Source organism: Salmo salar, chromosome 06, assembly GCF_965601325.2.
Source record: "Salmo salar chromosome 06, fSalSal1, whole genome shotgun sequence".
In the NCBI taxonomy this organism is placed as follows: domain Eukaryota; kingdom Metazoa; phylum Chordata; class Actinopteri; order Salmoniformes; family Salmonidae; genus Salmo; species Salmo salar.
This window is the reverse complement of record NC_138296.1, coordinates 34,411,863-34,425,849: the sequence shown is the minus strand read 5'-3', so window position 1 is coordinate 34,425,849 and position 13,987 is coordinate 34,411,863. Positions and strand designations below refer to the sequence as shown.

General features: G+C 49.9%; 1 protein-coding gene across 7 annotated transcripts in view; it reads right to left on the bottom strand.

Annotated features, from left to right (window-relative positions):
* Positions 1 to 13,987, bottom strand: part of LOC106601438 (RNA binding protein fox-1 homolog 3) — a 393,335-nt gene that overhangs the window by 13,607 nt on the left and 365,741 nt on the right. For all 7 annotated transcript variants that reach the window (XM_082976499.1, XM_082976494.1, XM_082976498.1 and 4 more), the window contains 3 exons: positions 9,670 to 9,802; positions 6,109 to 6,148; positions 1,223 to 1,281 (listed from right to left, as the gene is read on the bottom strand). In XM_082976499.1, the coding sequence (XP_082832625.1) occupies positions 1,223 to 1,281; positions 6,109 to 6,148; positions 9,670 to 9,802 (232 nt within the window). The remainder of the gene's footprint in view (positions 1 to 1,222; positions 1,282 to 6,108; positions 6,149 to 9,669; positions 9,803 to 13,987) is intronic.

The window sequence follows — 13,987 nt, the reverse complement described above, 5'->3', positions numbered from 1 at the left end:
GGAGGGGGAAGGAGCTGGATGAGAAGGCTCCAGGGGAAGAGGATGGGCTGTACCATGTCAGGGGTGGTCTCTGTAATACTCTTATCTACTGTGAGCACCAAACCCCAGAGGCCCACTAAGGCTAATCTATCTACAAAATGGGCTCTCACCAGTGTGGCATTGCTAACCACCTCGAGGTCAAACGGCCCCTCAGAACGTACGTCACGCGGCTTCACTACGCTGATTGGCCCCTGGCAGGGCCTCGGTAATAAAAGCAGGCCTGTGGGCACAAGCTTTTTGAAAAATGAATGTTTCATATTTAATGGGGATTTTACAAGCCTCTTATGATCCCTGTGACCTCCTTTCATGATTGGCTGATTGCTCCGCTGGTAAGTCTGATAAGGTATTGCTGAGACAAACCCCTATTGATCCAATGGGCATGACCGCTTATTCAAAAAGAAACAAACAGACAAGGGAAGCAAAACAAAGCAAAACAAACAACTCGGGCGAATTACATTAAATCTCAGGAGGAAAATATAGGCAAGAGAAACAGGAATTAAATCACTCCCAGAGGAAAAAGCCGCTGTCCAATTTCTGCTCCCTCCGAGCACGGCTGCTCATAATTCGCAGTGCGGCGAGGCCAGATAAATCTTACATTATCGATATGATCTTCAGGCTCTCAGGCAGGGTGTATGTTATCACAAGTGACATGCTCAATCCCTCCCAGATTAGATTCCCAAACCAGCCCACATCCAGCCTGACAGCGGCTTTGAAGGCCCGAATGAATCAGCCACGCCTCCTCAAACGGAGCACACCTGAACCCGAATGACATCAGTCAGAAGTGATAGAGTCCCTGCCCATCCATCCATCCCTCCCTCTCTCCCTTCCTCCCGCAGACCGCAGGCCATTCATAAATACAGTTGATATGCCCTCTCGCCCGTCAAAGGCAGAGAGGCATGGGATAGATCATCTTGTCCAACAAGGTTACTTTTTTGTGTGCTTTAGCCTGAGGCCATAGTGGATCTCCTAATGGACAGTTCAATCTGAGGGAGGGTCACAACTCCAGAGAGAGTTTATCTTCACCCTCCTATGTGAGAGATATTTTGAAGAGTGGGGAAAGGTTGAAGTCACTTGTCAGACCTTGTCACAACTTCTAATTTAATCCATCACAATATCAATGGTCTTTTATTTTTTCAATTAATATTAGTTATTTTATTTTATGCAGCACGTGGAATGCACTCACCTGTCACTGTAGGCAGCAGCGGTGGTGGGCTGGGCGTATCTGTACGCAGCATAGCCCCCCTGTTGGACTCAGACAGTTAGACAACCACCCACAACAGCATGTATTCTCAAACAAATAATAGCAAGCATTTACTAAAAGATCCAACATCGGGTTTGCAACATTGTCCATTGTTGGGAACATATGAAAACTGCATATTCTATTCATTTTCCAAGTATTCATATGAAATCATTCAAAAAGTCTAATCGAAGAGTATGCACTGAGGCAACACAAGGTGCAAGATGCCCAGAACACAACCAGAGGGAGCTGTTTAATACTTGGTAGCTGAGGCAGCGGAGAATGAATGATCCCCTGTTAGGCTGGGGAGGAGAGCCATGTGTTCCCTCTGTGGCACCTTGCGTGACAGTAGGTGCACAACATGGTCCACATGAGAAAGAACAGAACAGTGGTGTGATAACGCTCCCCAAATTCATCCCACATTCAGAATGGGGAAGCAGCAATGGCATGCTGCATTATTGAAGAGACTCCTTTTTCTTTACACGTACTGTGTTGCACAGGAGCAAACCAAGACGTACAGCGCCTTCAGAAAGTATTCACACCCCTGGACATTTTCCACATGTTGATGTGTTACAGCCGGAATTTAAAATGGATTGAATGGAGATGTTGTGTCACTGGCCTACACACAATACCCCATGATGTCAAAGTGGAAGTTTAGAAATGTTTACAATTTAATAAAAAATAAAAAGCTGAAATGCCTTGAGTCAATAAGAATTCAACCCCATTGTTATGGCAAGCCTAAATAATTTCAGGAGTAAAAATGTGCTTAACATGTCACATAAGTTGCATGGACTCACTCTGTGTGCAATAATAGTGTTTGACTACCTCATCTTTGTACCCCACACATATAATCATCTGTAAATTCCCTCAGTCAAGTAGTGAATATCAAGCACAGATTCAACCACAAAGACCAGGGAGGTTTTCAAATGCCTTGTAAAGAACATAACCTATTGGTAGATTGGTAAAAATCAAAAAGCAGGCATTGAATAACCCTTTGAGCATGGTGAAGTTATTAATTACACTATGGATGGTGTATCAACACACCCAGTCACTACAAAGATACAGGCATCCTTCATAACTCAGTTACCGGAGAGGAAGGTAGCCTCTCAGGGATTTCACCACGATACCAAAAGTTTTGAGTTTATTGGCTGTGATATGAGAAAACTGAGGATGGATCAACAACATTGTAGTTACTCTACAATACTAACGTAACTGACAGAGTCAAAAGAAGGAAGCCTGTACAGAATACAAATATTGCAAAACATGTATCCTGTTTGCAATAAGGCACTAAAGTAAAAAAATGTTAATGTAAAGAAATTAACTTGATGTCCTGAATTCAAAGCGTTACGTTTTGGGCAAATCCAACACAACATATCACTGAGTACCTCTCCTCATATTTTCAAGCATGGTGGTGGCTGCATCATGTTATGAGCATGCTTGTTTTTAAGATAAAAATAAACGGAATTGAGCTAAGTACCGGCAAAATTCTCGAGGAAAACCTGGTTCAGTCTGCTTTCCAACAGACACTGGGAGACACATTCACCTTTCAGCAGGACAATAACCTAAAAGTTGCTTACCAAGATGACATTGAATGTGCCTGAGTTGCCCAGATACAGTTTTGACTTAAATCAGCTTGAAAATCTATGGCAAGACTTGAAAATGGCTGTCTATCAATGGTCAACAACCAACTTGACAGATCTTGAATCATGTTAAAAGTAATTATGTGCAAATATTGTACAATCCAGATGTGCAAAGCTCTTAGAGACTTACCCAGAAAGACCAAAGGTGATTCGAACATGTGTGAATACTTATGTAAATAGATATTTCTATATTTCATTTTCAATAAATTAGCAAACATTTCTAAAAACATGTTTTCACTTTGTCATTATGGGGAAAAATATATATTTAATCCATTTTGAATTCAGGCTGTAACACAACAAAATATGGAATAGGTCAAGGTGTATGAATACTTTCTGAAGGCACTGTAACTGGGGCTTAGTGTTTGGGAAGTCAGGACCTGTGTATTCATTTGCCAGAGTGGGAGAAGGAATTAAAAACTTCATTGGGGAGAGCAGTCATTACTCCAACTGAAAAATTAAGCTGTTCACCTACTGTTTTTCTATTAGCACCAATGGAGCATTGGCCCATCTCCATCCTATATCCAACGGTGGGTATACAGGTGGTAGTGCTGAGAGTGCTTTTTGAGGTCAGTTCGGATTCGGTTTGATTATTAAAAAATATTCACGGTTTTCGATGACGATTTTGTTTTACATTAAATGTGCTATTTATTGTGTCGGTTGAATTGTGTAACAACCCCGAATAAAACAATTAATAAAAGTCCCATGATGGTAGTAACAGCTTATCACTTATTAATGTTTTATTCACATGACTTTACTTTAATAATATATTTTAGTTGTTGTGTATATTACATTTGTTTTATTTTATAACTTTTCTATTTCATTCCAAGTCATCATCTCTATAGAGCAGCTAGCTGCCTGACAAAATCACTATTTTAATAGTTCTTAAGTAAATAAGGAATACTTTTACGACTGCTGAATACCAACTATCAATCACTTAGATCATGTATTTTCAGGTAGAGATACCTCCCGAAGCAACTGCTCTCTCTCCTTCTCGATCGCACGTCTTCTGTCTCTTCTAGTCCCTCTCAGTGTGCCCCACACAGACCGGACAAGTAGGTAGTTAATTACCACGTTTTCTGCTCTAAACTATGTAGAATATTGGCCTGTTGAAAACTACAACTCCCTCCTACACCGCACAGTTCGGGCTTGATCTGATTCATCTATAGAGAAACTGCGCAAAGTGTGCATTGAGCTCACAGAAATAAAAAGGGAAAAAAAATAACCAACCTTTCAGTTAATCGCTCAGCACTAATAGGTGGCTGTTAATAATACATGTTTTCTATTAGTCCAAAGGCGAGCTACACTACCGTGGAGATGGAACGTCTAAAGACTGGCCAGGGCTCTTTGGGGAATCAGGTCAGAGGGCAGATGGACCAGGCTCTGTATTTGAGTCATCCTCCCTGCCCATGGAGGCAGGAAGTCATGGCTAAGGCCAGGCAGAGGAGTTCCTGTGGGATGGCCATGCCCTGGGACAGTGCTGCTGATTACAGCAACAAAACCCAACAACACACAGCCACAATAAATCACTTGCACACATGTCAAATCCTGCCCACAACAGTGCAACACATTTGTTATTGTGTCTCGCCCCAGTGTGTGTGCATGCGTGTGCACGTCACATGTGTGCCTGACTGTGTGTATGAATATGAATACATCCATTCCTAATATACTCCCTGTGAAGCAGGGTCTCATGCTGTGGTATCATCCTGGATGCTCTTTTTAATGACAAGTGCTTCAGGACTGTTGAAATGAATGGAATTTGACTAGGTCATGACAGTGACAGACATGGCTACTGTCTTCTGAATGATAGTGGAGGACAGAGAGGCTTGTGGGACTTGCTGTTGTTGTCACAGGAGACCTCTGGGCGCACTCCGGCAGTCTGAAGCCATTCAGTGTCCGTGTAGTGGCCACTGCCAAAACTAACGGCAGTAAAGCACAGGGGGAAAGGCTGACGGCTTGAGCGATGGGGCGAGATACCCCAGGACTGGTCAGAGGGCACTGAGACCCAGAGCTTAGCTGGAGGAGAGGAGAGGAGGGAGGGAGAGGGGGGGGGGGCAAACGCCGACAGGACCGCATTAAGCCACTTTTCCTCTACACTGTTCACTCTGCTGGTGTCGCTAACAGCCACTCACAAACAGTGCTACGACATGGGGCTGTGTTCGAGCCATATATCATTGTGGAGTCCAGCACTTTTGTTCCCAGACACCGGCCCTTTGCTCGTATGCAGACAGGGTGAAAGTAAGAAGCAATCAGTAGCACTGTTGTCTGCGCCTGCTGTCATCTCCCTATTGCAGAGGACAGAGAGGAACAAAAAAAATACAGATTCAAACGACAAATAACATCCCCCCCAAACGCTTGGACTGCTGTCAAACTGGGGCAGCCTGGTAATTTCAGCATTATCTCCACAGCGTCCCGCTTTTCTCTGTGAAGGGCAGCGTTCACTGACGCTGTGTGTGCTGTGGCCCCTGCCTGCATCTACAGCCCCAGAGAAAAGCTTAATCCCTTTATCTGCCTCCGCTCCTCTTATCTCGCACACCGTGATGGCTTGGAGGCACACAGGCCCACTAAGGCCCCACACAGGCCCACTAAGGCCCCACACAGGCCCACTAAGGCCCCATGCTGTCCCACTAAGGCCCCACGCAGGCCCCCTGGGCCAGAAAGAGAGAGGGTTGTCCCCACCCAGACACACAGAGACAGGCAGGCATGCATGCTCGCAAACACACACACACACACACCACACACACACACACACACACACACACACCACACACACACACACACACACACACACACACACACACACACACACACACACACACACACACACACACACACACACACACACACACACACACACACACACACAGGGCGGAGACAAGCCACCTCCAAAAGCCATTTTAAGGGGAGAGACGACCCGACTTGACATGGGACACTGAGCTGGGGTCTGTCTGTTTGCCAAATCTGACATCATAGGAGAGAGAGGGAGAGGAGGGAGGAGCTGAGGGGGTTTTACATTTTGTTGTCGGGTTTCTTGGCACGGCAGAGAGATGCCTAATCGACGCGGGTTTGGCAGAGAGGCAGGGGGAACGCTGGGGGCTGGAGAGATGGTGTTTTAGTCTCCAGGGCTGGCTGCTTTTGTCTGCTTTACTTCTGTTTCATCTGAGCACGCAGAGAGAAAGAGACAACGGTACTTACATAGATTTCTGCTCCGTAGAAGCCATCCTGGTACACCACTCTGTGAAATGAGAGAGCAATGGCGGAGACGCCTTAGTTCATCTGGGTACTGGGCGGTTTTACATGCAGACAGATTGGATCAGCACACTGATGTTTAGAACCTAGCCTATTTCCAATGAGAGCAAGTCAAGCAGACATTTGCATGGCAGAAAACAAGAGTGATGGAAGTGGCTCTGCACGTCTACAGGGTCAGCTCTTACCGGCTGCTGCGCACCACAAATAATGAATGACATATTAAGGGGGGAAATGCAGCCATTTCACAATTCCCATGAAATGTTCTGCTCCAGTCACTGCAGTGTTGTCAGGAGGCTACGGTGGAGGGGAGGAGGTAAAGGAGGAAGAGAAAGGGAAGGGGGGATGAAAAGAGGGAGATCAGCAGGGAAGGAGCTCAGTCACATGATGCTAACATATAAATCACTGGGAAGTCAGGAGAGGAGAGGAGGTGGGGAGAGGAGGTGGGGAGAGGAGAGGAGGTGGGGAGAGGAGAGGAGGTGGGTAGAGGAGGTGGGGAGAGGAGGTGGGGAGAGGAGAGGAGGTGGGTAGAGGAGGTGGGGAGAGGAGGTGGGGAGAGGAGAGGAGGTGGGTAGAGGAGAGGAGGTGGGTAGAGGAGGTGGGGAGAGGAGGTGGGGAGAGGAGAGGAGGTGGGTAGAGGAGGTGGGGAGAGGAGAGGAGGTGGGTAGAGGAGGTGGGGAGAGGAGGTGGGGAGAGGAGAGGAGGTGGGGAGAGGAGAGGAGGTGGGTAGAGGAGGTGGGGAGAGGAGGTGGGGAGAGGAGAGGAGGTGGGTAGAGGAGGTGGGGAGAGGAGGTGGGGAGAGGAGAGGAGGTGGGTAGAGGAGAGGAGGTGGGTAGAGGAGGTGGGGAGAGGAGGTGGGGAGAGGAGAGGAGGTGGGTAGAGGAGGTGGGGAGAGGAGAGGAGGTGGGTAGAGGAGGTGGGGAGAGGAGAGGAGGTGGGTAGAGGAGGTGGGGAGAGGAGGTGGGGAGAGGAGAGGAGGTGGGGAGAGGAGGTGGGGAGAGGAGAGGAGGTGGGTAGAGGAGGTGGGGAGAGGAGGTGGGGAGAGGAGAGGAGGTGGGTAGAGGAGGTGGGGAGAGGAGAGGAGGTGGGTAGAGGAGGTGGGGAGAGGAGAGGAGGTGGGTAGAGGAGGTGGGGAGAGGAGGTGGGGAGAGGAGGTGGGGAGAGGAGAGGAGGTGGGTAGAGGAGGTGGGGAGAGGAGGTGGGGAGAGGAGAGGAGGTGGGTAGAGGAGGTGGGGAGAGGAGAGGAGGTGGGTAGAGGAGGTGGGGAGAGGAGGTGGGGAGAGGAGAGGAGGTGGGTAGAGGAGGTGGGGAGAGGAGAGGAGGTGGGTAGAGGAGGTGGGGAGAGGAGGTGGGGAGAGGAGAGGAGGTGGGGAGAGGAGGTGGGGAGAGGAGAGGAGGTGGGTAGAGGAGGTGGGGAGAGGAGGTGGGGAGAGGAGAGGAGGTGGGTAGAGGAGGTGGGGAGAGGAGGTGGGGAGAGGAGAGGAGGTGGGTAGAGGAGGTGGGGAGAGGAGAGGAGGTGGGTAGAGGAGGTGGGGAGAGGAGATGGGGAGAGGAGAGGAGGTGGGGAGAGGAGGTGGGGAGAGGAGAGGAGGTGGGTAGAGGAGGTGGGGAGAGGAGGTGGGGAGAGGAGAGGAGGTGGGTAGAGGAGGTGGGGAGAGGAGGTGGCGAGAGGAGAGGAGGTGGGTAGAGGAGGTGGGTAGAGGAGGTGGGGAGAGGAGGTGGGGAGAGGAGAGGAGGTGGGTAGAGGAGGTGGGGAGAGGAGGTGGGGAGAGGAGAGGAGGTGGGTAGAGGAGGTGGGGAGAGGAGGTGGGGAGAGGAGAGGAGGTGGGTAGAGGAGGTGGGGAGAGGAGAGGAGGTGGGTAGAGGAGGTGGGGAGAGGAGAGGAGGTGGGTAGAGGAGGTGGGGAGAGGAGGTGGGGAGAGGAGAGGAGGTGGGGAGAGGAGGTGGGTAGAGGAGGTGGGGAGAGGAGGTGGGGAGAGGAGAGGAGGTGGGTAGAGGAGGTGGGGAAAGGAGAGGAGCTGGGTAGAGGAGGTGGGGAGAGGAGAGGAGGTGGGTAGAGGAGGTGGGGAGAGGAGGTGGGGAGAGGAGAGGAGGTGGGTAGAGGAGGTGGGGAGAGGAGGTGGGGAGAGGAGAGGAGGTGGGTAGAGGAGGTGGGGAGAGGAGAGGAGGTGGGTAGAGGAGGTGGGGAGAGGAGGTGGCGAGAGGAGAGGAGGTGGGTAGAGGAGGTGGGTAGAGGAGGTGGGGAGAGGAGGTGGGGAGAGGAGAGGAGGTGGGTAGAGGAGGTGGGGAGAGGAGGTGGGGAGAGAGAGGAGGTGGGTAGAGGAGGTGGGGAGAGGAGGTGGGGAGAGGAGAGGAGGTGGGTAGAGGAGGTGGGGAGAGGAGAGGAGGTGGGTAGAGGAGGTGGGGAGAGGAGGTGGGGAGAGGAGGTGGGGGAGGAGAGGAGGTGGGGAGAGGAGGTGGGGAGAGGAGGTGGGGAGAGGAGAGGAGGTGGGTAGAGGAGGTGGGGAGAGGAGGTGGGGAGAGGAGAGGAGGTGGGTAGAGGAGGTGGGGAGAGGAGGTGGCGAGAGGAGAGGAGGTGGGTAGAGGAGGTGGGTAGAGGAGGTGGGGAGAGGAGAGGAGGTGGGGAGAGGAGAGGAGGTGGGTAGAGGAGGTGGGGAGAGGAGGTGGCGAGAGGAGAGGAGGTGGGTAGAGGAGGTGGGTAGAGGAGGTGGGGAGAGGAGGTGGGGAGAGGAGAGGAGGTGGGTAGAGGAGGTGGGTAGAGGAGGTGGGGAGAGGAGAGGAGGCGGGAGAGGAGGTGGGGAGAACAAAGGAGAAGCAAGGAGTTGGGGAGAGGAGTGGAGAGGGGAGGAGGGGAGGGGAACGTAGAACCCCAGAGTGGGTAGGCGGTGTAGGGGACCCAGAGTCCTAGGACCCGTCTTCATCACTGGAGCCCTCCCCTCCCCTCTCCTCTCTTCCCCTCTACTCTCCACTCATCGCCACAGACAGGCTCTGATCTAATCACAGATAGCCAGGCAGCCAGGCTAGGCCCACGGTTAGCTAGACCTCTCCTCTCCCCTACACTCCCATTGCCACCCAGACACCTAGACACCCAGGCAGGCAGCCAGCCAGGCAGGCTGTGTGCAGATATAAGAGAGGAGTGTGATGCTGAATGCTTCACATCAACCAGGAGATCATCACAGTCCAGTGAGACCTGCTATCTCTGCTTTCTATAACTCCCTATGGCCTTGATATTCATCCTTTGGAACACACATATACATGTACACACACACACACACACACACACACACACACACACACACACACACACACACACACACACACACACACACACACACACACACACACACACACACACAGACATACACATGCTGCACTCATGCACAATAGCACACAAATGAAATAACACAATTGTTTGCGAATGCAGCAACTAAACATTTGAGAGTGAAACTGTTGTAATGGTTGATTGTTGATGTTGTCAGTATAGTGTACTACAGGTCCACAGATACTCACGCTCCATAGGCTGGAATAGGTGGTGGTGGAGGTGCTGTGCGGAAGGTGTTGTACACAGCCCGCCCCCGGCCTCGCAAGTGGGCACCCCTATAGGCCACCGTAGCCCCTGTGGCTGGGTAAGGGAAACCTGTTACTGTGGAGAAACACATAGGAAGGAGGACTTTAGAGAGATGGAATGTTGGCATTGCTTACCTTACTGACAGAACACATTATATAAAGACATGTGGCAGTGGTTTCTCCTATGACAGAATACATTAGGGAAAGACACGGAAACATTAGATGTAATCTTTTCTGGGTGTGCCTCATCGAGCACTCTCCCCTTCCCCAACCCACTGCTTTGTGCCGTACTCAGCAAGGATCCACATTTGCTGTACGCATCCTTCCTGACGCCGCCTGCCACCGCCTCCCTCGCCACCCAGGGCTAGCCTTGAAACACAGCCTGGTAATGGATGCAATCCCACTAGTTCCACACTGTGGCTTTCACCTGGTTGAGGCAACAGTATGCCAGCTGAGGGGGAAGGTTGTTCTAGGTTGTTGTAGGTAGGTAAGGAGCAGTGTTGTTTGGTGCTGTAGTCCAGACAGAGACAGGCGGGAGGTGAAGGTTGCTGTGTAGCCATGCTGGATGTGCAGGCCCTGGGGGAGCACGGAGCAGATGGGCTGGATGGCGGGACCACTGAGACCCAAACATCCGGTTGACCAAATCCCACATCCCATCTGTGACTCCTCCCAGCCTATCACAGCCCCACGCTTGTCCTCCAGCAGCGCTTAACAGCCAATGGTGATGGGTGGAGGGTGTTGGGGGAGTTCCATGGTTACAGATTAGAGGACAAGCCTCTGGGCTGGGAGATCCCCAGATCCCTCCTTAACCTTCAATCAGTCCAGTCACTGTCTGATTACGAGCTGCAGCGCTGCATACAAACACATCTCTCTCTCTCTCTCTCTCTCTCTCTCTCATGATTAACCTGGTCCTGCGTTAAAGGCTCCTCCTGCTCTCGCCCTAGTCTCCCCCTCTCCTCTCCTCCTCCACTCCATCACAACACTGCTACCCCATCACTTCTATTATTCTTCATCCTCCTCATCTCCCCTGGACTGATTCATTCATTACCGTGACATGTTTTGGGTGAATTCATCATAGGCCTCCAGCCTGTGATTAATTCATTTTTGCAGTGAGGCTGGAGTGTAAATGTGTATGAAAAGGAGGAGGGGTGGGGGGTATATAGGGAGGAGCAGGAGATCAGATACACAACACATTCATAACACTATCAAATGATCTTCCAATGGACTCACAGGAGCAAAACTAGACACAGCGGAATCACACCTAGTGATTTTACAGTAAGTCTGCAATGGAGTTATATGATACCTCGTATAGAAGCACTCCTATGGACTGGTATAGGATTTCGCCTGGAGGACAATGGCCATTACGGCTGGCTGTATGTAGTGTAATTTGGTGTTAACCCTGCAGGTGGTTGGGATTGGGAAGTGTCCTAATGAACGGTACACACCAGCAACCCTGCTGACAGGGAGACAGATTAGTGGTGCTTTTAAAAACACGAACAGCCAGGTTTAATGTCTGAAGCCACTAACATCTCCCTCCATTAGGGCTCCACACATATTCAACATGCATCTCATTTGGGCGGGAAACGCCCCTATTTCCTCCCGAGCAGCCGGGGCACTTTGTTTGCTGCCGACGCAGCAGCAATAGACTGGTAAGAATCACAAGGTGGCCCTTTCGCTTTGGTGATTTATAATGCTGACCTTGACATTTAAATGAGTCTCTTTTTGGGAGTCTGACATATAGGCTCAGCTGCTAAAGGGCAAAAACAATCCTCTTTCATATTTTCAGAGGTGGTTTTCTTCTCCCATGTACAAATCGCTAGCATTTCTGGGGCTCTAAATCTTCTATTTCCTTCTTTTAGGTATGGGGGGGGGGGGGGGGGGTGTATTCAATCTGCGTGCTATGATATATGTGAATGTAAACTCATAATGAGTTGGCGATAGGCTACACTGCTTCAATAATAACCCATAAATCAAAAGCTGTTGTCACACTTTGGTAAACCCATGAAAAGCAACAACAGCTACAGCGGCGTATGGGAGCACAAACCTGGTCTAGCCACCAAAGTCAAACACCTTTCTGAGAGAGAGGATGGATGGCTGGGGGAAAACCGGAGTAATGTGCTGGAGGGCGACAGGGTCACACCGCACCTCATATGTCAAATGTGTCAAGTTGAGGGGAGCTCAATACCTTTACACAGCAAGCCAGCCAGTCGGACCAAACCTCTCCTAATCCTGCTCTGTGCAAATGATGGGGTCAAAACCAGCCTTGTAAAAAAAACGCCACATTTTTCACAATGTTGATCTCTTTAATGCGTCTTGTTCAAATAAATCTGTGGATTGAGCACTTAATCTAAGCACTGGGGACCCAAAATAGCTTAATCTAATCAAGCCACAGGAGCTTAATTATCCCCTCAACAATGAGAGGATCTGTCCATACATATTAAGATGACAATTAGCCTTTCTATTCTGTCATTTACTCAGCTGGTGGACTTCAGACGGTCCACACCAAACTTCACCTTTGGAAGTGAAAACATCAAGAGCTCTACTCATCTCCTTCTATCCCCTTAGGAATTAGTAGCAGAGAGAGAAGAGGGGCTCTCTGACACATACAGTGCTTGTTTGAAATGGATTCCCTGATTCCTGTAGGCAGGCAGAGCTGCTTGGTAGCTGTCCATGGTCCTGAAATTGACACACCATGCTATAGAAAAGACTAGGAAATACACCATTGAAATACATCCTACCATCATTCATGGGTTGAGGTATTACATAATATTCATATTTTCATAGTAATATACATTTCTCTCTACGGAAATATCCCCCATACCCGACAATGCTATCTGTCTCTGCCCTAACATTCCCCCCACCCCCAGTCCATTTGAGTGGGAACCTAATGCGCCTGCTGTTCACAGGACCCCCTCCACAGCCCCCTTACTGAGGGCTCCAGGGAAGGTTTGGGTTGCAGGGGAGAGGAGGCAGGAGGCAGCCGAGGACACGGGTCCGGGGGTACACACCACAGGGCTGGCGCCGCCACTACCCCAGTCCCCGCCACGCAGCCTCCCATCAGTAGGAGGAGCCAGTGTACCCTGCAAGAGGTTAAGAGCGGGGAGCCTGCGTGAAGCTCTCATCCGTCATTCTCCTGAATGGGTTTTGAGGACAATAAACCTGTAGCGCCAGGACGAATGGAGACGGAGTGCGCTGTCACCACGCCACGATTTATGGCTCCCAATTTCACTGATCTCCCGCACAGAAATGAGGACTGATAAACAGTGATTAATCACCTTTACATCCCATTTCACTCCCACCCAAAGTATATTAAATGTAGCCATGATTATTCAAGAATAACTCCATGGATGGAACCACTAAAATGTGTTTCTTCTTTTGGGGTCATAACAAAATTATCCAAAACATGGTCAGCTGTTTTTTAAAGGCTGACCTGTTGGCTCCTAGTTAGGTTTTTTGTTACAGAAATGTATCTCTTATTTATGTTTCCCATCTCCCCAGCTGGCAAGCATATGTTGTCGTTTAGGCTTGGCAAACTTCAGTGCTATGTCAAGACGTCTTGAAAAATTAGCAGCCAATAAATCACCATCGCCCCTCCGCTTCCCCCTGCCTGGAATGGTGGTCCACATTCCCTCTGATTTATTACATGATTTGGGCTAGTGTGCTTGTATGTGTGTGTATCCGTGAGTGTGTGTATCCGTGTGTGTGAGTGTTTGTGTGCATGTGTGTGCGTGTGCGTGTGCGCGCGCGTGTGCGTGTGCGCGCGTGTGCGTGTGTGTGTGTGTGTTTGTGGTGTGTGTGTGTGTGTGTGTGTGTGTGTGTGTGTGTGTGTGTGTGTGTGTGTGTGTGTGTGTGTGTGTGTGTGTGTGTATACGTGCTGCATAGGTCAGAATATGTCTGTATAGGAATGTGAGAATCTATGAAAAAATGTGAGTGTTGTGGATATATATAAACATATCTTGTATTCATTTGTATGTGATCTGCATGATTTTGAATGCATCTGAGAATTTCATGAGGAGTGTGTTTGTGTGTGTGTATTGGGAAAGGGATGGTTGTGTGTGTGTGTGTGTGTGTGTGTGTTTGGGGGTGTAATTGTCAAGGGAAGATGGCGTTGGAACCGGGGGAGCGGTGGGAGGAAGGTGAGGGGGTTGAGGAGGAGGGTGAGGGGGTCTGGAGATGAAATAAAAATGATAGATGACTGCTTTCTGTCATGGACAGTTATTTAGAGGTTCGCCGTAAAGCTGTCCGGGGAATGAACAGATTT